This window comes from Sarcophilus harrisii, chromosome 3 (genome assembly GCF_902635505.1).
Source record: "Sarcophilus harrisii chromosome 3, mSarHar1.11, whole genome shotgun sequence".
Taxonomy (NCBI): domain Eukaryota; kingdom Metazoa; phylum Chordata; class Mammalia; order Dasyuromorphia; family Dasyuridae; genus Sarcophilus; species Sarcophilus harrisii.
Window position 1 is genome coordinate 573,558,775 of NC_045428.1, and position 27,052 is coordinate 573,585,826.

At 33.2% G+C, this 27,052-nt stretch overlaps 1 protein-coding gene across 11 annotated transcripts in view; it reads right to left on the reverse strand.

Moving 5' to 3' along the window:
* Positions 1-27,052, reverse strand: part of KIF1B (kinesin family member 1B) — a 193,135-nt gene that overhangs the window by 148,023 nt on the left and 18,060 nt on the right. For 10 of the 11 annotated variants that reach the window (XM_031962888.1, XM_031962885.1, XM_031962881.1 and 7 more), the window contains exon 2: positions 24,971-25,149. In XM_031962888.1, the coding sequence (XP_031818748.1) occupies positions 24,971-25,076 (106 nt within the window). In that variant the 5' untranslated portion in view covers positions 25,077-25,149. Of the gene's footprint in view, positions 1-24,970; positions 25,150-27,052 lie in introns of those variants that run through there. The other variant, XM_031962879.1, reaches the window with a different exon arrangement.

Sequence of the window (27,052 nt, forward strand, 5' to 3'; positions counted from 1 at the left end):
GTAAAGGTGGTTTTATGAGAGTGTAATTAAAATAATTTCAAAATTATGGACTGAAAATAGATTACTGATGGCATAATGAATTGTTGGAGGAAAGGAGTTACATACTTGCACAAGTATGCAAGTTGTGAATACTAAATATAGTACTGTTCTCAATAATATTTTATTTCCAAAATACATGTAAAGATAGTTTTCAACATTTGTTTTTGTAAGAATTTGTGTTCTAGATTTTTCTTCTTCCTCCCTTACCTTCTCCTCCCCAAGACACCAAGCAATCTGATATAAGTTAAATATGTGCAGTTCTTTTAAACATATTTTCATATTTGTAATATTGTGCAAGAAAAATCAGATCAAAAGGGGAAAACTATGAGAAACAAACAAACAAGAAAAGAAAAAGGTGAAAATATTGTACTTCAAGGTGTTATTTTCTACAGAGGCATCTATTTGGGGTTGGCGAATTATGGAACACAAAGAAGAAAATATTCAATTACTGAATGTAAATTATTTTGATACTTGTATCCAAAATGCAATGAAAGTTATTCAGGGAAGGAATTTGGAACACTTGCATCTGGGAAGTAACAGAACAAGAATTGGACGACTATTGCCTCCTACTGGATTTATTCATCATTATTCTGATTGGTTCAGTCCAAGGATGGATTGTTAGCACAAAAGAGAGATCAATATGAGAAAAGAAATCAAATCATCCAAATGTACAAATTATTTATATACCAAGAGGAGAAAGTGGCAGGTTAATTTTCAAGTCAACTGAAACTAGAGTAATACAATACTAAAATAACATTCTAGATGTATAGGCACTAAATGGAAGATTACCAGACCTGAAAAGGATGGATAATAAGGCAAGAGAAGAGAATCACTTAGCTATGATGAATAGAGGGATTCTCTCCCAAAAGCTATTCTGAAAGTGTGAAAGGAATGGTCAGCACTGACTGCTAATGGGTTGGGAAGTCAACCTAATGAATGGCAAGAGGAGGAACACCATCTTTAGCTATGAAGCAACTGTCCCAAAGAGGTCACACCACCATGGAGAACAAGGTCATGGATCAAAGAATACTGGAATAAATGATATAGCATGATAGACATTCCCATAGAAAAGAGAGAACTGCCTCTTAAAAGGCTTCAACAGAATATGGTTCCTAGCTACACCTGAACAGAACTCTTCTGTTTTGCTTGGCCCATTGGCTGTTTGGTAGCATGACTTAAAAAAGAAAATAAAAAAAACCAAAACATTTCATTACTTGAGATTTGATTAGAACAGCTCCTCCTTTATTGAAACTGGGTCTAATAAATTCATATGAACTTCTCTCCAAAGTCCAAGATGGGAAGAACTTTCTGATGAGGCTGTATGACATAAGCAATAAAATATTGGACATGTAAGTCACAAAGAAGGGCAGATAGATGGCACAGTGGATAGAATACCAGGCCTGAAGTCAGGAAGACTCATCTTCTGAGTTCAAATCTGGCCTCAAACATTTATTGTGTGACCTTGGACAATCACAACCGTCTTTATCTCAGTTTCCTCATCTGTAAAATGAGTTAAAAAAGGAAATTACAAACGAATCCATTATCTTTGCCAAGAAAACCCCAAATGGGGTCACAAAAAGTTGGACATGACTTAACAAAAGTCACAAAGACTTGCGTCTGAATTCCCAACTCTTATTCTTATTAGTCTGTATGACTATGTGTGAGTAAATTAAGTACTCTGAGCTTCAGTTTCCTCTTCAGTAAAATAGGATAATAACTGCTGTACCTATCAAGCCATATAAATTATGTAAAATACTTTATGAACTTTAAAATATTCCATAAATATCAACTATTATTATTATGAGTTTTATTAGGCATAGTTTTTGTAGGGATATTTTTGTATGGGTAGGTAGAAGGAAAGAGAATGTTGGATCAGAAGTAGTCTGACATTATCTCTGCAACCCTGGGAAAATCATTTAACCTCTCAGAGCCTCAACTTCCCAATATGTAAAATGAAGATAATAACAGCATATACTTCACATGATTGTGTGATGATTACCTATGATAACCTATATAAAGCACTTTATAAATATTAGTTATTGTTAATATTATCAATATCACTATTGCCACTACTGCTTGAATACAGTTAAATCTGTCATTAAGGAATTCTATATATCATTATGTCAGAGAAAGATCTGAATTATGTCAAACTGATACAAGAAATTTTAAGAGATCCTAGAAATAAAAAGGTAAACTATGTGTAGGCTTAGCATTCAAAGACCTTCCAGTTGAATTCATTCTGAACCTGGCCAGAACCTGTATATGTATAATTGAGGAGAAAGATGTTTGGGCCCCCAAGTAAACTTGAGATTACCCAGACATGCCACATAAATATTTGGGGGAAAAACAGTATATAGACCTGAAATTACCCATTTTGGGTTCACTAGGAAGACCCTTGAAAATGAGATCTCAATCTAGGCATTGGGATATAATATAATTCATATGATGAAATAACTTGGCTTGCACATGAATCATAATACAGAGAGGTACCTCCCTACACTTGTGGAAAAAACAAGTGACTCCTCCCTCCCCCGAACAAAATAATACAATACCCTCAGAGCTCCAGAACACATAATGGAATATTTTACAGCAATTGGGATTTTTACTCTTTGTACTGGAAATTGTATACAATGGCAGAAGCATCTTCCAGATCTTGTTTGTAGATAACCCTGTGCTGAATGAATCAACTCTCAGACTATTATTGAGTTTCCGGATGATAAGTTTGTCAAACAGATTGACTCTTCTTTTCACTTGAACACTTAGAAGTCATGGTGGGATTATTAATTGGCCTCATTTAAACATTATTGAATATCGGGGAACAGAGAGGCCAGAAGAAGAAAGGGAGCCAGAATAGCTTGTTGATAGAGCAGTCAGAACACATTCAATACATAATGATTAAGATGGGGGCAGTTCATGGTATTCCAAAACAATTATAATAGGAACATGAAAGATCTCTGATCATATATAACCTTAATAGGTGCAATAATAATGAAAAATTAATTATAAGAATTACCAAAATGTAACAAAAAATGATGTAAGTACATGTTTTTGAAAAAATGATATTGATAGATTTGTTCAACATAGGATTGCCACACAACTTTAATTTCCCCCAAAAAATACCTCAATAAAATAAGGAATGCCTGTATTTTACAGATAGGAGACAGAAATATACTTCAGAAATATCGAAAGTTAAATTTTAATCCAGGACTTCTTGACTCCCAACACAAAATTTTAGCCACTATAACATGTTATTTCAGTTATTAAAAACAATCAGGGAATATAAATCTCAAAATGAGCTAAGACTTATAAAAATATTAAATCAAATGAGGACTTTCCTCTGCTCTGATCAAGGAAGAGGAAGAAATGGGGCTAATGCTTTAGGAACATGATATAATTCAGCAGCTGAAACAGAGTAAACATTTGATAAATGTTTGCTAAATAAAATTGAAAAGATTTTTTTTTCTTTTTGAGCAGAACTACTTCAACTCTGAATTTCTTCCTTAGTAAAAGGAGAATTCATTTTTCTGAATACCAAAGGAAAAAATATTATTAGGAAAAATCATTAAGATAAATAAAAAGATAATAAGACAGCCACTTTAAATGAAGTGAATCTCCAGGTCTAAACAAATAATTTCTAATAGAATGTATAAATTTAAGTGTGAAACATCTCTTATAGAGACTTTTTAGGTTTTGATTTTGCTTACTTAATTAGATACATTATAGAAGACTGAAGGTGAGTAAATGCTGTCCTAATTTTTAAAAAAAGAGAATGAAGTAGGTTCAAAGATTCCTAACAAAAGGCTGGAATTAATTCTAATAGGAAGATTCATATTTAAATCTTGCCACTAATATTTGCTGACTCTTAGACTTTGGATAAATCATAACCTCTCTGAGCCTCAGTTTCTTCACCTGTAAAATAAGGATAATATTTGTGGTCCTTACCTCATATCATTACTGTGAGGATCAAGAGAGATAATGTACACAAATTTTAAAATGCTATATTATGGGTTTGAGTATTATGGGAAAAGCATAGATATTTGGGGGTAAGTAGCTGGAGGAGTTTCAAATAGTGGCTAACTCCATGTAATGAGACTGACAGGAGAAGCTGAGAAAGAGAAGAGCAGGAGGTTAACTGGCTTGTCCCAATTCCTTTAAAGTGACCCAGCTTTTACAGATCAGAAGCTATGTCTGAACCTAGGCCTTTGAGATCCCATACCAACTACTCTTACCCACCATCCTATCAAAGCCTCTTACACTGATCCAAATGTAGGCAATATGTTGCCTTTCTATTCTGTACTATTTTCTTTTTGAAGACATCTAGTTTGTAGATACATAGCTTATATTTGGGTGCAACTTATATTTAGATCACAAAAATCTATTACTGCTGCACGAGGTATGCATGAAAATATTAGGTACTTAGAAAAAGGATAAATAAATAAGCACCAGTTAATGTTTTCTTAGAAATTTCAAATTTCTAATGATACATTGCAACTATGTTTATATTAAATTTATTACTTTACAAATATCATAAAGAAACAAAGTTATCCTATCAGAAGGCTAATTTTATAATATGACAAGGGAAATAAATCTTTTTAGTCATCAAAGTATTCTATTCTCCACAAAGTGACTATTCTTCATTTTAGGTGTGTCTTGTCTTATGCAGAAGAATAGTTCTGGAGCAATCTAACAGTCTTGTATTTGAAACAGACAATCCATACACAGGGCTCTGCTGTACATTGTAGCCAAGAACTTCAGAGTCAGATGATCTTCTTGAAATAGCTCTGCCTATTGCACAGAGGAGGAAGAGATGCGCTGTCTTCCACAAGTGTCTATTCCTAACCAAGCCACTCATAACCACTGATGAGGGAGAACAGGAATGCTTCCAATAAATCAACTCTTTTCTTCACAATAAAGATTTACAAAGGTTAGACACAAGTCTAAAAAGAACTCACATTGGCATTACATAACATCTGCAAGCTCACATGATTTCCATTTTTCAGGAACCTTAGGCAGCCTAATTGCTCACACAATAGTGGTCCCACTCAGAGGTCAGCATTCTTTCCAAATATGTTTTTAGAATATGTTGTAAAGCTGAGCACAATCTCTACACCTACTATTTCTATACAGAATCACAGGATTTAGAGTTCAGTAGACCCTTGGAGAAGCTAATACAACAGTACAATAGAGTAAAAGAACACAGAATTTGGAGTCTGAGGAGCTAGGTTTTTGAGTCTGAATCCTGGCTGTTGTCATTTTCTGCCAATGTGACATTAATCAAGTTATTAATTTTTTAAAAAGCAGTAACAATAATAAAAATTTAAGACTGTTTTAAATAGATGTGATATAAAATATTCAATTTCTAAGATAAACTAAAGTGAGCTAACCACAAGTACACATGAAATATTTTAACAACACAAATACTTTCAAGATACACATCATGGGGGCAGCTAGGAGACGCAGTAGATAAGAGTACCAGCTCTGAAGTCAGGAGGACCTGAGTTCAAATTTGACCTCAGACACTTAACACTTCATAGCTGTGTGACCTTAGGCAAGTCATTTGACCAAGGAAGGAAGGAAGGAAGGGAGGGAAGAGCTGAGTTCAAATCCATCCTCAGACATTTAACACTGCCTAGTTGAATGACCCTGGGCAAATCACTTAACTCCAACTGCTTTACCAAAAATAATAATAATAAAAGAGAATTGAAGTTTTAAAAAAAGAAGTTAAAGAGCTATTAAAATAAGAAAGAAAATTTGAAGAATCTGAGAACAAAGATAAATTCTCACCTTTAACAAAAATCACAAGCATTATACCTACTAACAAGAGAGTTAACAAAATAACACTAATGTCTCAAATAATTTTGCAAAAGAAATGGACATAGAGGAGAAATTTCAAAAAATTCTTTTAAAATTTAATCATATAAACTAAACTAGCAGACAAATCATAGCAAAACACAGTAATACAAGAGCTTGGATTTCCTACAACTATCTGGGATAAAGAAATTCTTCCATTATATCTGACAAAAATTGTAAAAAAGATTTCATGACCTGCATACAGTAGTACATATGGCCATCAGTGCCATACCAAGAACCACAAAACAACAGTGGAACTAAGAAGGAATATCCCTAAAGAAAGGTATCAGATATCTTAAAGGATATGAGAAGGCTTTTGAAAATGTTCTGAAAAGTACAAGATTCTATCAATATCCAAGCTTATACAGAGCGCAGAAAATTCAAATTCCACATGATCCAAATAAAATCAACAACAGGATCAGACAAAAAACAGCATCCACAAAATCAAAGGCTAGCAGAAATTCCAGATTTCAGCAATTGAAAATATTAAGTAAAAATGTTTACGATGATAGAAATCGAAGTAGGTCAAACAACAATACAATTCAGTACAAATAAAAAAACCAAAAACAACAATTTCATAGCAGAGGCATGAGAAGTAAAGAAATGAAAGGGAACTCCTGAAAACAGAGAATGTGGAAAATTTTTGGACATCTATATTGTTGCAAGTTCAATATGAGAAAAATACATTAGATCAAATGAAAAACAGAATACTTAAGAAACATTTTAAAATAATGAACAGCAGAATATTACATCAATCAAGGGAACTGATTTTAGTTTCTCTGCAACACTGGAAAGTGGCAAGGACAAATAACATTCACAATTATTAGCACTAATGCTTTTGAAATTTCCTATCAGAAGTAAACCTGATAAAGCATTACATAATTACTACTCAAAGATGAGAGTCAATGACTTCCACAAATATAAGTTATTTACATGTTTATGAACTTGATTCGAAGCATTCCCAGTTTGTACCAATGGGGGAAAATCTATAGATGCTTAAAAAAAAAACCCAATACATGTCAAAGAGTAAAAGGATACACTAAGACATCTTAAGGGTATAAAAAATAGGGAGTCAAACTCAAATAGAAACTTGTGTCCACTAATCCACATATAAGGATCCCTGAACTTAAGTTTTAAAATATAATGTTATTTATGTTTTATAATAATTTGGTTAAATATTTTCAAATTTTACTCTGATCTTCATTCTCCCTTCTGTCTTCATGGTTTTTGACACAATTGGTGCAAGGAATAAATAAAGAACAATTTAGGCCTTCTGTAGTGCTTTTGTAGAATTTTTTAAAGTGACTACAGAAGGAATGAAAATAAAGTTGCAGAATAATATCTAAATAAAGGGCTTTTTTTTTCCACAGAGCTACTGGTAAGCCTATCACCCTCAGCTGCTTCTTACAGATCCAATTACTATAAATATAATCTCCACAGCTGCTGTTTGTGGAGACTGTATGCCAGTGGACTTTGCCTAAGGAGTTATCTGTTAAAAAGCATATGTTCTTTCAGTATTTCAGCCTTAATGATATTTCAAAGATCTTTCACTTCACTAGTGTGATACTTCCTTTTAAAGACCTATCTATGCTTTAATATACAGTCTTAATAGCTGTATATGAAAAATCCATTGTATGGCAAATTTGGTGATGATTCTCTTTAGTGACTATTCCTTGGGTGATAATGTTCATTGTTGAGTCTGTTTACTCAAAGCTTTTCTAGTTTGGTCACACCTTCCAAAATGTTCATACTGACATAACTTGTCAAATGACATAACTTTCCAAGCACCCAAGGTCATAAAAGTAAATCAGTGAAATGCCCAATAGGGAATAACTGAATTCAATAAACTGAGAGTTTAATAAACATATGATCTAAATCACTTGATGAATAATTCTCTATTTGGCAAAAATATAGAAAATTAAAAACAATTTAACAAAAATTAGGTTTAGACCAACATTTTATATGATGAACTAACTATAAGTTCAATATGGATATATGACCAGAATACTAATGACCAATAAAAAAATTAGAAGAAAATCAGATCAGGTATCTTTTACAGGCATGTCTAGGTGAAGAGTTGTTAACCAAAAATAAATGATCACTGAAGGTAAAACAGGTAATATGGATTACATAAAACTGGAAAGATCCTATGCTTGCCAAAAAAATCAATGGAATTAAGACAAGAAAAGCAGTCAAATGTCATAAAAATCTCATCATCGGTATGTTTGGCAAGAATCTCATGTGCAAGACAAATAGCATATTGATATAAATATTTAAAACCAAAAGCCATTCTTTTTAAATAATCAAAGGACATAAGTAGTTCTCAGAAGAAGAATAGTAAAGTATTAACAGTCATATGAACGACTGCTTTAAAAGAGAAATTAAAATCAAAACAACTTTAGACTGTAAATTGCAAAGAAATGGGAATGGCTAATGAAGGAGGAACTGTGAAAGGACAGGTACACAAATACACTGTTTGTGGAGTTGCAAATTAATTCAGCTGCTTTGGTAAGAAATGTGGAATTATGTTACAAAAATGACTGTAAGGTTCATACCCTTGAAACCAAAGATTTTTACTATTGGTATATACCTAAATAAGTCAAAAGTAAAAAGAAACACAAAATAAACCAAAATATTTATGACCAGATTTTTTTGTTGTTGTACAAAAGAACTACAAGGTAATTTTTATTCTTTATTTTTTACAAAGACAATTGGGGTTAAGTGTCTGAGGTTTAAAACTACCTTAACTACAGGTAGTTTTTAACTCAAAGAATTGGAAACCCGGGAAATGAGCATCAATTACATGTTATTCCCCCTGCTACACTCTATGATCCAATTAAACTTGTCTTCTCTCTGTTTCTCAGTGTTCTACTTATTTCCATGTCTTTGCAGTAGCTATCCCACATACCTGCAACACACTTTCTCCCCAAAGAATCCCTTTCTTCCTTCAAGATGAAGTTCAATCTTCTCCATGAAATCTTCCTACTCTTCCCAACTTCTAGTACTCTGCTTTGTATTTGACTATCTTGTAGTTATTCTCTTTATATATATTCTGTATATCCTTACAAAAATATCTATTTCTCCCAACTGTATGGAAACTTTTTGAAAACACCAATTTCTTCCTTCTTAATATTTGTGTCCTTAATGCTTAACACAGTACCTGGTACATAGTAGTAGGAACTTAATAAATGCTTATTGATTGACTGGTAAATAAATAAATTACAGTTATGTATGTAATGGGAAAACAATGAATTATAAGAAATGCTAAATATGAAGAATTAGAAAAACATGAGAAGATTTATACAAAATGATATAAATGAAATAAATAGAACCAAGAAACAATGCTAAATGACAATAAAGTAAAAGAAAAGAACATCAATCTCCCCCCAAAAAACTAATCATTGTATAATTATAATTACTAAGGTTGTCCCCAAAGAGATAAGAGAATAGTAAGAAGAACCCTTCCTTTTCAGATATTTGAAACTAATGGCTTTAGAACACTGCAACAAATGTTGTACTTGATTGATTTATTGGCTGGTTTTACTAAACTGCTTTTCTTTTTTCTTTTTTTATTATATGGCTCTTTGGTTAAGAAAAGCATGGAGAAAGGACTGGAAATGAAAGCACAGGAAGCCTTGAATAAATGGATGCTGAATGAAGTAAGCAGAAACAAACAAAAAAATTTTTTTTACAATGACCACAATAATAGTATGAAAAGAGTAGGGAACAGAATAGGTTATCTTGTCCTTCATCCTACTTCCTTCACTGAAATAATGAAAACAAACACAGAGTGTGGCCCCAAAGGAGCAGGGAGAGTGGCCCAAGGTAGTTGTTATGGGTGTTTCACCAGACCATTTGGGCATAACTCAAAGGCTTCACTTTTGTCTCACTACACTGTCCCATCAGCTCTCAGCATTTTTTCTTGCTTAATTTTCCAACTTTCATCATCTTTTCTCATTATCACAGAGTCCTAGGGAAAAGGGTAGAGCATCAAAGCTATCTCTCTAACCATGTCCTCCTTACCCTCTACTCCCTTATTTCTCCTCTGCTGACTCAATCAAGATCAATTCTTTATGTCCTCATTTTTCCCAGTATCCTCTTCTAACCCAAACTCAAACATCATGGATCTTTGTAAACTTGAATAAAAAATGTCTGTTGTATTGAAATTCCTTTCCTACACTTCCTAATCCCATGACATTGTAGCTAGGTCAATAAGGATTATATCTGTAACCTGCAACAACAGTACATCATTTTCTATCTCCCAATTACATGTCTGTATAAGTCTCTCACTCCCATATCTTCCTCTATAATTCCTAGTTCAATCAATTCATACCCCTCTCCCTCAAGCTATAAATGTTTTACAAATTGGAGTCTTCCCCTTCTCTAGCATTTATTTCAAATCCAGGGAATTTTCAATAGCTACTAAGAGCTCCAAAATGGTAGTTCAGGTATTATTAACTCTTCTTTCCACTCCCCATTATGAGTTAAATTTATTCTTTTCAAAAACCTCTCAGTTTCCACCTACATTATTTCCTCTAGACATACACATCAGTTTTCATTATGGCCTGCAACCTTCTTTCCAATTCAATTGTCTGAAAATAAAACTGAGAAGTTTATGGGTGTGAATTAAAAACCAATGCTTTTAGATAAACATAAAATATAAACAATAAACAAGAGATAAGAAATCATTCTAACTCCATTTGGTTAAGATCAAGTCAAGCTGATAAATATAAGGACATAAATATCAAAAGAAAAAAGAGCTAAAACTTTGTTGAAGAGACAAAGCAAAATGTCACAAAACAAGCAAATGCTGAGAGCATGTATTTCAATTAACATAATTTCAAATCAGTTTTATACATTTCATCTTTTTCCAGGAAACTATGATTCATCCATTACAGATAAGGAACTGAGCTCAACACCTTGTTTGTAATTTATAATCTTAGAGTTCCTAGGATACTTAAAGGTTAAGGGACTTGCTTAGCATCACTGAAGCAATACTTCTTATGGATTTGTTACCCTTATAATTTAAGCCAAGAACTTAGCCCCAATTTCCTTTTTAAAAATAACCAGATCGTTAGGAATACTTCCTGAGAAGGAGAAACTTAAGATACAATGGGATATTATTAAACAAAGCTACTTTTATGCTGTCTGGTACCCAAATGTCAAAGCAGTAACATTTATCCTTGCCACAAGCACAGTTATGGAAAATATTCCCTATGAGATCAGAAAGTGCTTCGATGAAATTTTGAGACTTCTCAGTTTTCAGACGTTTGGCACCTCTCCCAAAAAGCTCTTCACCCTCATCTCCTTTTTCATAAGAAACCTAATGGCAGGAACACTCAGCTGCATTCCATCTGCAATCAGCTATGATCTCTGTAAGCAACCCAGGCCTCCTGCCAACGCAGCAAGATCTTAATGCAGTTAACACATGGGAATTGTGTTGGACTCAAGGTTCAAAATATATACTTTCTCAATTCCTAAGCACGTAGTTTTATAACTAGGAAATATTTTTAAAATGGAAACCCATTTACCTGAAGACCTTCCACCATTTAGAAAGCATTATTCCATTTATCGTTAGTCAACAACCTATAGAACTGTCACCCACACTGTAGAAAAAAGGCAAATAGAAAATGCTGGTAAGTTTTAGCATTGAGGTGGAGTTTGAGAAGTGAAGTGGCTAGAGTGGTTAACCTAGAGTTTATATATATATATATTAAGATTTTTTAAAAATCGTGATCCTGGAAAATAGGTTAAAGAGAGAAAATTTAAGAATCACTGGACTACCTGAAAGAGAAATTTAAAAAAAAAAGGCAGCCTAACCAACATATTTCAAGAAAACTGCTCATATTTCTTATAACCAGAGAACAACATCAACAAAAAAAATACACCATTTTTTGAAATAACCGTTAAAATGAAATCTTCCAGGAATGTCATAATCAAAATCCAGAGTTTCTAAGTAAGAAATATAAGAAAAAAATATTTAAAGCAGCCAATAAGAAAGCTCAAGAAACCACAGCCAGAAATACATAAGATGTAGCAGCTGCCACTCATAAAGAATAGAAGTTTGAAATATAATATTCCAAAAGACAAAAGATAAAGAAAGGTTCATCACCAAGAATAGCCTAACTGGCAAAAAAAGAAGTATAATACTATAGGAGTGGAGGGAATGTACCTTCAATGAAACTGAGGATTTCCAAGCATTCTAATAAAAAAAGGTCAGAATTTAGGGGATACAGATCTCCCATCAGATCACCTGAGTTCAATTTTATTAGTTGTGTTCAAATAACCACAACTCTCTTAAACTTTAGTCCCAAATCAACAACACCTCCTAGATATTTCTACTTGGATATTCCATAGGCACATCAAACTTATTTTGTACAAAACAGAATTTAAAACTTCCCTCTAAAACTACACTTCTTTGTTTCTGTTGGTTTGCTAATTTGGAGTTATCACTAACTTGAAAATCACTTCACTGATAAATCATTTGAACTCACTGAGAAGATCTGAAAATGGAAACAGAGGAGTTAGGAGAAATGGAAAGGCTCACACATTTTAATCAACTGGAAGAGAATATGTGAAGATAAACTGTTTACATGCTAACAGGAAAAGACAAGAAACAAGTATCCTCTCAGAATCCAAACATCTTGAAGGATCTTCAAAGGATTAAAAAGTTAAATAAGATAGGCAGAGGAACTGGGGATGTTTTTCTTTTGTTTCATAATCAAAAAAGAAAAAGCAAGTGGGAAAGCTAGATCCTATACTGGAGAGGAAAAAAAGAGGAAGAAAACTCACTATTCCATTTCACATAATAAGAATGAATGAGATGAAGAGTATATAAACATGGAGGAAGGGACAGAAAGAATGAATATTCCACAAATATCACTGTTATCTGAACGAAAAAAAAGGTAATAATGCTCACAAACACAGAGTAACATAAAAAAGCATGAAAGTCATCAGAGACGGGAAAAAGGTGTTTAGGACTAAACAAAACCAAGTATTAGGGGGAGAAGGAAGAGGAAGGAGAAGGAGGAGAGATGGAGGAAGAGAGGGAAGGAGAAAGAGAGGGATAAAGGGAGAGAGAACATCTCTAGGGAACTGGGGATAAGACAAGGGAAAAAGAAAAGGAGCAATGAAGTAAAAACAGATCAAGCAATGTATTGATCTCGACAAACTCCTTTTTTAATGCTTTCTACTTTGTAAAGAGTGAGTAGGGACTAAGAAAGGAAAAGCACAAGAGGATAGGATGGAGGTGAATACACAGTTAACAATCATATTATGCATATGAATGGGATGAACTCTGCTAAAAAGACAGAAAAGAGCCTCAGAGTAGATGAGATAGGTAGGGAAACCACATTATATTTAAGGCACCACAAATAGTGAATTAATAATGTATTTAATATATGTACAAGAAAAAGCAAAGCACTGTTTAAAATACTATTTAAAAAGTTAATTTAGCTACAGGAAGAAATAAGATAGTAAAATTATAATAGTGGGATGCTTCAATGTACTCCTTTCAGATCTAGACAAATATAACAGCAAGAAAAAAAGAAACTGAAGACCTGATTACACAATGCAATTAAAACTACATTTCATAAAGGGATTTCGAAAAAACATAATTGGGCATTAAATAAATTAATCCTACAGAATTAGTGGGTCAAAGAATAAAATTATAGAAACAACAGAAAATTTCATCAAAGAAAATGGCAAAATATAAGGAAACATTTATGAGATGTAGCTAGAGCAGGAAAAAAAATTCTTTAAATATTTTCATCAACTAAAGAAAGAATAAATCATTAAATTGGACATACGGCCAGAAATTTAGAAAAATCAAATGTTAAATTTTTTTGAAAACTAATAAAATAAATAAATAAACAGAAGCTTTAATAAAGATAACAAAAGAAAAAATAAAAACATTTTGATTAGACCTGTTTGTTCTAAAAGAAATTTTTCTCTCTCCTAAATATCCAAAATTCCTCTATATCTAGAGAGCCAAACCCTAAACAGGTTGGGGAAAAGACAGAATTTAATTATTTTGCAAAACATTTTAAAATTACTGAAATTTTTAGATAACTTGTCTATGTTATGAAGAAATCTCTGATATCCAAAGTGTTGACCAATATTTAAGTCATTCAGTGGCAAAACTAGTAACAACTCAGAAATTATGCAAGTCAGAATGTTTAGCAACTTTTTTAGCACAACTGATAAAAGCATATATATATATATATATATATATATGTAAAGAAATTCAAAAAATTTAAAACTCTCATTTGACTAGAAATTATACCTATCAAGATTAAATGTTCTTAAATATACTTCTTCCTCTTACCCCCAATGTCTTATTCTCTTTAGACATTTATATATTCTTTTCAGTAACTTTTCCCCATGAACTCTGTGCGATGTTCTGTTCATTTAATGAAGATGTCATTTTTTTTTTATTTTGAGGGGGGAATAAATCTTCTGTCTTGGGCAACAAATAATTAAAATCACTCTAAGGGTATGAAGGGATAGCTAGGTGGCACAGAGGATAGAATGTCAAGCTTGGAGTCAGGAAAATATCTTTCTGAGTTCAAATTTGGCCCCAGGAACTTACTATGTGACCCTGGTCAGGTCTTCTAACTTTCTTTGCTTTATTTTATACATCTGTAAAATGAGTTGGAGAAAGAAATGACAAATATTTTGGTATCTTTGTCAAGAAAACTCCAAATGTAGTCATAAAGAATCAGATAACTGAACAAGGGTATAGAATTCCTACAAATTTCTACCTTTTTTACTTGATTCCTTCACTTCAGTAAAGAACTACTTTTTTTTTAAATAGCTTTTTATTTACGAGATATATGCATGGGTAATTTTTTAGCATTGACAATTGCAAAACCTTTTGTGTCAATTTTTCCCCTCCTTCCTCCTACCCCCTCCCCCAGATGGCAGGTAGACCAATGCATGTTAAATATGTTAAAGTATATGTTAAATACAATATATGTATACATGTCCATACAGTAATTTTCCTGAACAAGAAGAATCAGACTTTGAAATAATGTACAATTAACCTGTGAAGGAAATCAAAAATGCAGGCGACATAAATAGAGGGATTGGGAATTCTATGTAGTGGTTCACACTCATTTCCCAAAAGAACTACTTTCTTAGATGAGAATCAACTAGACATTATCTGGAGCTGGTAAGTCAACAACAACTACTTTTTTGACTATCTTAAAACTAGCTCTCTAAACCCATTTCATTATTCACAGTTGAACTCAAGACTAGTAAGTCCCATTTAAGATAGGTTTGTTCTTAGGGAAAAGGAGAGATGAGAAATAACAGCCTGGATCTGATTCTGAACAGACAGATCCAGAGAGCTAAATCACCAATTCAATAACCAGAAAATTGGAGAGTACAGTACCCTAATTTTAAAGGCAAGGAATTTATATTAATTTAAACATTTCAATTATAACACATACAATACTAATTCAAGATTAATTTATCTGGCTAATTTATCTGGAATCTACTAGAACAGAGCACCAATATAAAGGTATCCTCTTTCTTCTTCCTATATGTTTGGACTTTCTCCAACTAAATGTGCTGGATAGCAAATCTCCTAATAAGTTATCAAGCTCATATGTTGAGTTTAGCATCTAAGTGAAAGCCACCTTAATTAAGGGTAATAGTTATATACTCCTGACACTATAAGGAATAGTACAGTGACGTATTTTATTTGCTATCTAAGCCATCTTATGCTTATGACAGAATATCTAAATATAAGTAGTGAAAAGAAATCGAAATCTAGAAAATATATTACTCACTGGCAAAATCTGGTCATTGGACTGTATGATATCTCAAGTCACTTTCAGTACTTAATCAAACTAAACCAAACCAGTACTAAATTCTAAATAAAATAATTCTAAAAACAAAAGAAAAGAAAGCACAAAAAAAATTAAATTTGGACTAAAAAGAAAGATGAATCTCAACCAAAGCTTCTTAAAACTGTGCTTCATAACCCCATATGGGGTTGCATAACTGAACATGAGGAGATCAAAAAAATTTGGCAACAGCAAAAGATATCAAATATCTGCCAAGATTTAATTCCTTATGTAGAAATAAACAAGCACATCCATTTCATTAGTATGCAAATTTACTTTCATCTTTAATAGTAAAACTATATTTATACCAAAGAATTGTTTTAAAATAAATTTTTAATGATTTTTTTCAATAAATTTTTGATGTATATGTCTATTTTATACCTGAGGTCATGTAAAAATTCCTCAGGCAAAAAGAGATCACCAGAGGAAAAAGTTTAAAAAGTCATAATTTAAATGATCATAAAATAACATCTAGAACTAGAAGGGACCTTAGGAGTCATCAAATCTAAACCCTTCATTTTACAAATGAAGAAACTGAGAACCAGAGATTTACCCAAAATCACAGAGTTTTATAAAAGGAAACAGAACCCACCACCACCCCCAGTCCTGCAATTTCCCAAATTTGTCATTCTTTTTGCCTCACCACACTGGAGAGGAAGAATTAAAATATGAAACCAAGAATTCAAATAACTAGAAATTGTAAAATAATCATCCCACTTAACAGAGACAAGGAAAATAAGAAAATTAATTAGATTGGTCTGGAAAGGTCTCAAAGGTAAACTATCAATGCTGGAGAAAAGGGAAAAAAAAGGATTTTTAAAGATATGCATAGGACAAGAAGAGCAAGACAATTAGGCCTGCTGTTTGAGGAGGATTATACAAACACTAAAAATACAGAAGGTTGAATCACAATTCTTATTTGGTTTCCACCTTCAAAAAAGAAACATGGTTTTCAAATGTGAAGAGGATAGAATAAATAGTTAAGTGAAAATTATGAGCAAAAGGCCCAACAGGATACATCTGGAATCAACAGCTCTTTTGAAGAAGTTAGCCAAGGTTCTCTCAAACATGCTATTATTAGGGGAAGGAGAAGAAATGGAAGTGGGAGGAACATAGAAGAAAACAATGTCAATAGTTATGCTTTGGGCAGTGACTCATAAGATTTCATGTTAATTCAAATAAAGCAGAAACAGAATATAAAACTAATGAAGAATTATCTGTTAGTTACTTGAAAATGTAACACCTGTCATTTTTACAGCTTATGACTATCAGAAAGTGAGTTCAAATTTCAGCTCAGAAAAAGGATCCAAATGATCAAGACTGAATTTACTTTCTTTGTTGACATTCTCTATAGAGACAATTAACTTTCCATTTATTGTAATAATTAATAATAAAACCCTTATTAAATAGTATTCTTTGGATTCTCAACTTTAATAAGGACCAATTTGCATGCTGAACATTCCAGGAGAATTTTTTTTAACTTGGGTTAAAAATATGCTTTCATCCAAATTCTAGCAATTGATCCTAGAAAAGGGTCATTTCCATAGAAGTCATTCCTATAGAAAAAAGATCAAAGAATATGAAGAAACAATTGTGTTTTTTTTAAATGTATTTTAAACTTAAATACAAAATAAGAAAAGAAAAATTAAGAGGATTCAAAACATAAAACAATACACTTCTATTTCAAAAAAGCCTATATATATAATAAATACTACACATGTGTTCAGAACTGTCCATCTTTTCTTTACTTTCTTGCAGGTTTTCTTTTGTTCTCTGCTCTGAACTTACTTTTTTTTCCTCTCCATCCTTGCTTTCCACCCCAAGAAGGCTACAAGTAAACATGGATACAGACACAAAAGCACATACGTGCATGTGTACACACACATATTTATAATCACACATATATGTACACATGTACATTTTTATACATATATTTAAGACAATACTATACTTATTTCCACATGTTCTCTGCTTTTCTGAAAGTAGGTAGTATCTTCCTTTATAAGTCTAAATCTTTTCATATTTTCTAAATCCACCAATTCATCATTTTCTAGATTAGCACAATATTCCAACCTTATACTGTCTAGTTATTTTTAAGTAGTCTAAAACAATACTGACTAATATGGGTGACATGTAGTATATTTTCTCTCTTTTGATTAAATCTATTTTAGTTCTTAAAAAGAAAGGGGCCAATCCTATTTTAAAAAATCAGTTTTAGTTCTAACTTAATCTGAAATCAATTACCATCCCTGCTTTTTTACATAACAAATTCTATTCATGATTTTTATTCTGTGTTTGTATGTATCTCTAATTTTTTATGACATTCATGAAAGCAACACATTGCTGAATTCAAGTTTTTAACTTACTGTTTCTATTTTATGGGTGAATTCATCCAATTCATAAGTTATAATTATTTGTTGTGTATTTTTCTCCTTCCCATTTTCCTCACTGTGCTTCTTATCTTATTACTATCCCTCTTTATAATATAGTTTTAGGTCTGATACAGCTAAAACACCTTCCTTTGTGTTTTTTTTTTAATTAATTCCCTTGAAATTCTTCCAGATGAATTTTGTTATTATTTTTTCTAATTTTATAATTTCTTGGTAGTTTGATTAGTGTGGCACTGAATTAGTAGATTATTTTAGGTAGAATTGTCACTTTTGTTATATTAGCGCAACCTACCCATGAGCACTTGATATTCTTCCCGTTGTTTAAATCTAACTTGATTTGGTGAAAAGTGTTTTCTAATTGTGTTCATATAGTTCCTGGCTTTGCCTTGGCAAATATCTTATGTTATCTACGATTATTTTAAATGGGATTTCTCTTTCTATCTCTTATTGATGGATTTTGTCAATAACATATAGAGATGCTGATGATTTATGTTGGTTTATATGTCCTATAATTTTGCTATAAAGTTGTTAATGATTTCTAATACTTTAGTTGATTCTCTAGTATTTTGGGGATATACCACCATGTCATCGGCAAAGAGTGATAATTTTGTTTCCTCATTACCTACTCTAATTCCTTTTTCTTCTCATTGCTAAAGCTAACATTTCTAATACAATATTAAAAACTAATGGTGATAGCAGCCAATCTTCTTTTACCTCATTGCTATCCTTGACTTCTCTACTTTATTTCTATCCCCACCTTTCTTTTTCTAATACTTAACTTGTAATTCCTCCAACACTCCCTCCCTTATCCTCTCCCTTCACCCAATCCCCCTTGCTCTCTTGTTTCTGTCTTAATTTAGAAGACTATATATATATATATATATATATATATATATGTTGTTTCCTCTTTACCTCATTTCCATTCACCTACCCACCCTTCTATATTCCTTATCCTATTCTCTCATCTGTTATTTCTGCATAAATTTAGAAGACTTTTATTCCCTTCCAAATATATATGGTGTTCTTTTTCTAATCTTGATCTGATCTGAACAGGGTTCCCTCTAAAAATCTCTACCTTAGAGTTGTGAACTGATCCAAACATTCTGGAGAGCAATTTGGAACTATGCCAAATGGGCTATCAAAATGTGCATACCTTTTGATTCAGCAGTGTTTCTACTGGGCTTATATCCCAAAGAGATCTTAAAGAAGGGAAAGTTACCTACATGTGCAAAAATGTTTATGGCAGCCCTTTTTGTAGTGGCAAGAAACTGGAAACTGAGTGAATGCCCAACAGCTGGAGAATGGCTGAATAAGTTATGGTTTATGAATGTTATGAAATATTATTCTTCTGTAAGAAATAATATGTAGAATGATTTCAGAGAAGCCTGGAGAGATTTATATGAACTGATGCTAAGTGAAGTGAGCAGAACCAAGAAATCATGGTACACAGCAACAAGATTGTACAATGATCAATTCTAATGGACATGGCTCTCTTCAACAATGAGATGATTCAGACCAGTTCCAATGGTCTTGTGATGAAGAGAGCTATCTGCACCCAAAGAGAGGATTAGGGGAACTGAGTGTGAATCACAACAGAGCATTTTCACTCTTTTTGTTGTTTGTTTGCATTCTGTTTCTTTCTAATTTTTTCCCTTTTGGATCTGATTTTTCTTGTGCAGCATGATAATTGTATAAATATTATACATATATTGGATTTAATTATATTTTAACATGTTTAACATATTGAATTACTTGCTATTTAGGGGAGGGAGTAAGGGGAAGGGGAGGAAAATTTGGAACATAAGGTTTTGCAAGGGTCAATATTGAAAAATTATCCATGCATGTGTTTTGAAAATAAAAAGCTATAATTAAAAAAAAAAAAGAAAAAAGAAAGAAAAATCTCTATTTTATCCTCTCCCCATTCTCTATCCTCTTACCCTCTTATTTATTACTGAATTTAGAAGACTTTTATATCCTTCTAAGTATATGTATGGTATCACACACACACACACACACACATACACACACACATATATATATAGAGAGAGAGACAGACAGACAGACAGAGAGAGAGAGAGAGAGAGGGAGAGACAAAGAGAGAAAGAGGTTGTTCCCTCTTTAATCCATTCCCAATGAGTAGGATTCCAGAATTACCAGCTCTCCTCTTCCATCTAATTCCTTTTGTATCAGTTCTCTCTCATTTTATTTGTATGAGATAATTACTCTTTACCTTTTCCTACGGTTTTACTTTTTAGAATCATACTCAGCTCTACCCCATCTTTCTTTCATACTACTCAATTATTAATGACAATCTCAGACAATTTACATTTCCACATATAAGAAGTAAACATTTTTCCTTAAATTTCTTGTAATTAATTAATTTTTGATGTTTATCATCTATTTCTCTTGGATTTTGTATGTCAAATTTTCTATCAAGTTCAGGTCTTTTTGCAACAAAATACAAACATTTTGCAATTCATTGAATATTCTTTTTTTGGGGAGGGTTAAGAATTATGCTTAACTTTGCTGGGTATGATATTTTTTGGACACAACATGAGTTCTTTTGCTCTTCGATATACAATGTTCCAAGATTTGCAGTCTTTTAATGTAGCCACTGCTAGGTCTTATGTGATTCTAATTGTGGTTGTACCACATCTGAATTGTTTTTGGCATTTGACTGATATTCCTGTAGATTTTTTTCCTACAGGTAGTAATAGGCAAATTCCTCCCCCCCCCCCCCGCCCATTTCTACTTTCTCCTCTTATTCTAATACCTGAGAACAATTTTCTTTAACTATTTCTTGTACTGTTGTATCAAGATTCTTTTTCTGATAGTAACTTTCAGGTAACCTGCTTATTCTTACATTTTCTCTTCTGGATCTCTTCTCTAGATCAATTGTTTGTCTTATGAGATGTTTCACATTCTCTCCTATTTTTTTCATTCTTTTTATTTCACTTTGTTATTTCTTGATCTCCCATAATTTCACTGGCTTCCCTTTCCCATTTGAATTTTCAAGGAGTTTTTCTTCCTTAAGCTTCTGGATCTCCTTTTTCCATTTGGCTGACTTTCTTTTCATAATTTTATTGTGGTTTTTTGATTTCTCTTATTTCTTTTTTTAATTTTTCCTCAATACCTCTTATTTATTTATTTGTTTGTTTTGCTGAGGCAATTGGGGTTAAGTGAAGTCACTTAACCCAGGGTCACACAGCTAGGAAGTGTTAAGTGTCTGAGACCAGATTTGAACTCAGGTCCTCCTGATTTCAAGGCTGGTGCTCTATCCACTGTGTCACCTACCTACCCCAATACCTCTTATTTAATTTTTAAAGTCTTTTTTTTAAAAAAAAATTGTTCCTATGAATTTTTTTTTTTGGGGGGGGGGGCAGGAATGTATGAGAAAGAATCAGTAGACTACCAGTGAAGACATGGAAGAAAGTGATTCCAAAAAATCAGAAGAAGCCAAGTTGAGAGCTTTCAATGATAAACTGTAAATTTTTTGTTTGATCCTACACAGTTTAATGAGGAGAACTGCACTTTGTATTTACGGAGAGGGCAGATTACAAGAATGAGAACTTAAGGTTGAGAATCCAATGAGAAGGCTACTGGAGTAGTCCAGGAGAAGAGTCTTGAACCAGGGCAGTAGCTCCGTGAATAGAGCCAAGGGAATGCATGTGAAAGAGGTCAAGAACTTTGGAGAAAGCAGTTTCAGCTGAATGATGAGACAGAAAGCCAGACTATAGAGAAGGAATGGGGAATCTCTTTTCTGCCAAGATCATTTGGATACTTATAATATCATTTACAGGTCATGCAAAATTATCAACATATAGAATTCAAGCAATAGAATGTTGTTGTACCTAGCTTTTAGTTCATCATCACCTGCAGTTGCCTTAGCAAATAATTTGACAGATCTTATGAGCCAATGAGCCAGATATTCACTCCCCTGCTGTAGAGTTAAAAACAGAGTGAGAGAAGATGAAGTGGAAAAACTTACGTAGATGGCCTTCTCAAGGAGTCTGGCCACAAAAAAGAAATATGGGACAATAGTTGACAGAGATGAATGAATCAAGGGAGTTTTATTTGAGGATAGAGAAGCCATAGGAATGTTTGTAAGTTATAGGGAGGCAGACAGGAGAGACTGCAAATAAATGAATGGGAGTAACAAGAAGATTATATGAAGACCAATTGTGATGAACTTGGTTCTTTTTAACAATGAGGTGATTCAGAACCAGTCTCAATGGACTTGTGATGGAGAGAGCCATCATCTACACCCACTGAGAGGACTGTGGGGACTGAATGTGGATCACAACATAATATTTTCACCATTTTTATTGTTGTTGTTGTTGTTGTTTGCTTGCTTGTTCTTTTTTTCTCTCATTTTTTTTCCCTTCTTGATCTGATTTTTCTTATGCTGCATGATAAATATGAAAATATGTTTAAAAGAATTCCACATTTTGTGGAAGGGAAGGAGGAAGAAAAATATGGAACACAATGTTTTGCAAGGGTAAATGATGAAAATTATCTTTGCTTGTATTTTGAAAAATTTTTTAAAAATGAGAGTGGGGATGATGAGATCACTTGTTTATGTAGAGGAGTTAATAGCCTTGGATAGAAGGGTGACATTTTGATGTAAAGCAAGGGTGAAAGAAAAGATATTAATAAAAGACATCTAGGTGACATGAGAAAGAAGGGGAAAGAAGGCCCTCATAGTGAATGGCCTCAAATGTTTCAATAAACTAAAGGTTATCAACTAAGAAAGTACAGAGAAATACAAACATGAGATTTAAGGAAGAATAAAAAGGTAGAAGTTGAAGATGACTCCGAAGTTCCAAAATTGAATGAATGGGAGAATGGTAGTGGTCTGGACAATTAATAGGGAAGTTCAAAAGTGTGGTAGGTTTTGTGGGGAGAGATGAGTTCTGTCTATTTTGGATATGTAGATTCTGATAATTTTATGGGATAGCTAGTTTGAAATTTAAAATGAGTACTTGGTGACATATGACTTAAGCTCAGGAGTAAGATAAAGAAGAGAATCTTCCACATAGCATTAACTGAATCCATGGGAGTGTATAAAGTTGCCAAATGAGAAACTAGAGAAAAGAAGACACAAACAGATGGGGTGGGAAAGGGGGTGACACCCATATTTTTGGGGGAGGGGAACCTGAATGAAGATCCAGCAAAAACGGGGGAGCGGTCAAACAAGTAGGAAGAGAACCAAAGAAGAACAGACTCATAAAACAAGACAAGACAGTGATCAGCAATATCAAACATAGCCAGAGGAGGGGGAGGAGGGAGAAAGGGTTAGTTTTTTGAATGGATGCCCATCAATTGGAGAATGGCTGACTAAATTATGGTATATGAATGTTATGGAATATTGTTGTTCTGTAAGAAACAACCAACAGGATGATTTCAGAAAGACCTGGAGAGATTTACATGAACTGATGCTAAGTGCAATGAGAAGAATTAGGAGAACACTGTACATGGCAACAACAAGATTATATGAAGATCTATTCTGACGGATGTGGCTCTCTGCAACAATGAGATGAACCAAATCAGTTCCAATAGAGCAGTAATGAATTGAACCAGCCACACCCAGGGAAAGAATTTTGAGAAATGAGTATGAACCACTACATAGAATTCCCAATCTCTCTATTTTTGTCCACCTGCATTTTTGATTTCCTTCACGGGTTAATTGTACACTATTTCAAAGTCTGATTCTTTTTGTACAGCAAATAACTGTATGGACATGTATACATGTATTGTATTTAACATACACTTTAACATATTTAACATATATTGGTCAACTTGCCATCTGGGGGAAGGGGGGGAAGGACAATTACATTTGTTTTATTAAATATTTCTCAATTACATTTTAATCTGTTGACCAGGTCAGGCATGTGCCTGCAGGCCACATGTTTGACACTTTTCTACAGGAGGATAATTAGTGGGAATGGAAGAAACTAATGAGGATTTTTTAAAAGAGACTTAAGCAGTTTGTAAATAATACGTTAGAAACAAGTAGATGAAAAGAGAATGAACAGCCTATTACAAATAAGAACTCTATATGACTTTTTCTCCATGAGACATTACGAAGTACTATATTTCTCTAATGAACACATATATCATATTGTGATTACTTAATTGTCATTTGCCCTTATTAGTCTTATCTAGATGTCATTATCTCCCTGGAAATACAGACCTATAGATACATTGGATGCATTTCAAAATTTGTTGAACTGAACTGTTGAACTCATAAAACTACTGGGGAGAAATAAGCATAGATTTAAGCCTTGCTATTTGAAAGCTGATAAAAGTTTTGCCAAGGCTATTAGCTATGTGAAACTGCAACTGAAAAATGATTTGTACAGAGAAATCAAAATATGTATCTTAGAAGCTTCCAAAGGGTCAGTCTCACAAGAGTACAAAGTGAGCTCCTTAGGGGCACAAATTTGCTCTCCTTTGGTTTTTGTGACCCCAGCATGCAACACAGTATTTGGCACAGGCACTCGTTTAAGTGTCTGGTGAACTGATATGAATCACAGCACTCAAACACCATCCCTGCTTTATAACTTCAGTAACCTATTAATAACCCTTGCTAGGCTAGGGTAATCCAGATAGACAAGTACTTTCCAACCTGCCCTTTCAAAATAGTTCAACTAAATAATCATATAAATTGTAATTTAAATGCTGCAGGGCGTCTCCTTGTCCCTCCTGGATAATTCAAAAGAATATTCAAAATGAGAGAATACTAGTACCTATACTAGGCAGAAGTATTAGAAGGGAAAGGCTGTAAAAGTAGAGAGAAGATACAATTTGTATAATTACAAAATCGAATGTTGCACTTACTGGTTGAGTTGCCTTGCATCTGAATGATACATTTGGATTCTTTGCTGGTCTCCCGGGAATTGAAGGGCCTGACCCGAACAGCCACTTTCACTGAGGCCCCTGACATTCTGACGGCCTTGTTATATATATAGTTCAAATATTGAGAAAGAAGTCTTCTTTCAAAGTTATGTTCAAATTTCCTTTAAGAAAAAAAAAATCCCAAAAGGTATTTAGAATTAGAAAAAGCTTTTGACAAGGTAGAAAGAATATTCTTGCTTTAAATAATTGTTAGAAACGTCAATATAATTTTATAATTCAATATAATAATGGAATTTATGCAAAATTTGCCACTTATAAAGTACTTTACCTGCTTTATCTTATTTGATCTTCAAAAATCAATCAATAAGCATTTATTAAATATTATTATGTTCAGATACAAGTTAAGTATTGGCAATACTTAAGGCAAAAGGTAGAACCTGTCCTGGAGGAGCTTACAATCTAATGGGGAAGACAATATGCAAACAAATATATACAAACAAATATGCTACATACAGATTAAGTAGTAAATTAATAGGGGAAATACACTAAAAGTAAGAAAGGTTGGGGAAAGTTTATAAAAAGGAGAATAATATTTTATTTGGGAATTAAAGGAAGCTAGGGAAGTCAGTAAAAAGAGATGAAGGAGAATGTTCCAGATTTGGGGGAGAGCCAGAGAAATGTCGGGAGCTAAGAGATCAAGTATCTTGTTTGTGAAATAGCCAAGAGGCCAATGTCACTGGGTCAAAGGGTACATTTTGGGGAATAAGATGTAAGATAAGTGGAAAGAGAGGGCTGGGTTATGAAGTACTTTGAATGCCAACTAGAGGATTTTGTATTTGAACCTGAAGGCAAAAGTAAGTCACTAGGGTTTATTAAGGGAGCTGACAAGTGGGGGATCAGAGCTGCACTTTGAGAAAATCACTTTTGTGAATATAGAATAGATTGGAATGGGGAGAGACTTGTGGCTATGCAGTACACTCTTACAGTAATTCAGGCATGACATGAGGACCTGCACTAGAATAATGACAGTGTCAAAGGAAAGATTTATTCAAAATATGCTGCAAAAGTCAAATCAACAGGCTTGGCATATATATAAAAAGGAGTCAAAGATAACATCTAGATTGTGAACCTAAGGAACTGGGAGGATGGTGCTGCCATTGACAGAAAAAGTATGAGAGGAAGAGGACTTGGGGGGAAGATAAGTTTAGACTGGGACATATTGAAATTAACATGTCTACAAGACATCCAGTATAAGATGCAGTTAAAGATGAGAAGGCAGTTAGAGATGCAAAATTGAAAGTCAGCAGAGAGGTTAAGGAAGGATTGGTAAATTTGAGAACCATCAGCATAGAGAAAGTAATTAAATGGATGCAAACTGGTGAGAACACTAAGTAGTTTAGAAGGAAAAGAGGACCCAGGATAGAGCCCTGAAGGACACCAAAGTTAGAAGAAATAATGTAAAGAAGGAGTGAGAAAAAGGCAGAGAAGGAGCAGGAGGAGAACTAGGAGAGAGTGGTGTCCCAAAAATCTAGAAAGAAGAGAATATCAAGGAGGAGAGAGTGATCAACAGTGTCAAAGACTAGTGAAGTCAAGGAGAATAAGGAATAGTAAAAAGACCATTGGATTTGGCAACTAAAAGATCATTTGTAACTTTGGAGAGAGCAGTTATAGTGATACAATGATTTGGTTGGAACCTGAATTGTAATGAGATTAAGAAGAGAGTGAAACTTTTTTTCCTTTTTGATCTAATTTTTTTTTTTTTTTTTGCTGCAGCATAAATGTGGAAATATGTTTAGAAGAATTGCACATATTTAACATATATATACTGGACTACCTGCTGCTAAGAGAAGGAAGTAGGGGGAAGGGAAGGAGAAAAAATTGGAACACAAGGTTTTACAAGGGTGGATGTTGAAAACTATCATTGCATGTATTTGGAAAATAAAAAGTTATTATAAAAAAAGAAGAAGAGAATGAAAGTGTAGGCACTAGTTAATTGTAGATGACTTTTCAAGATGTTTAATTACAAAGGACAAAAAAGATAGACAATGATATCTGGGATAAAAG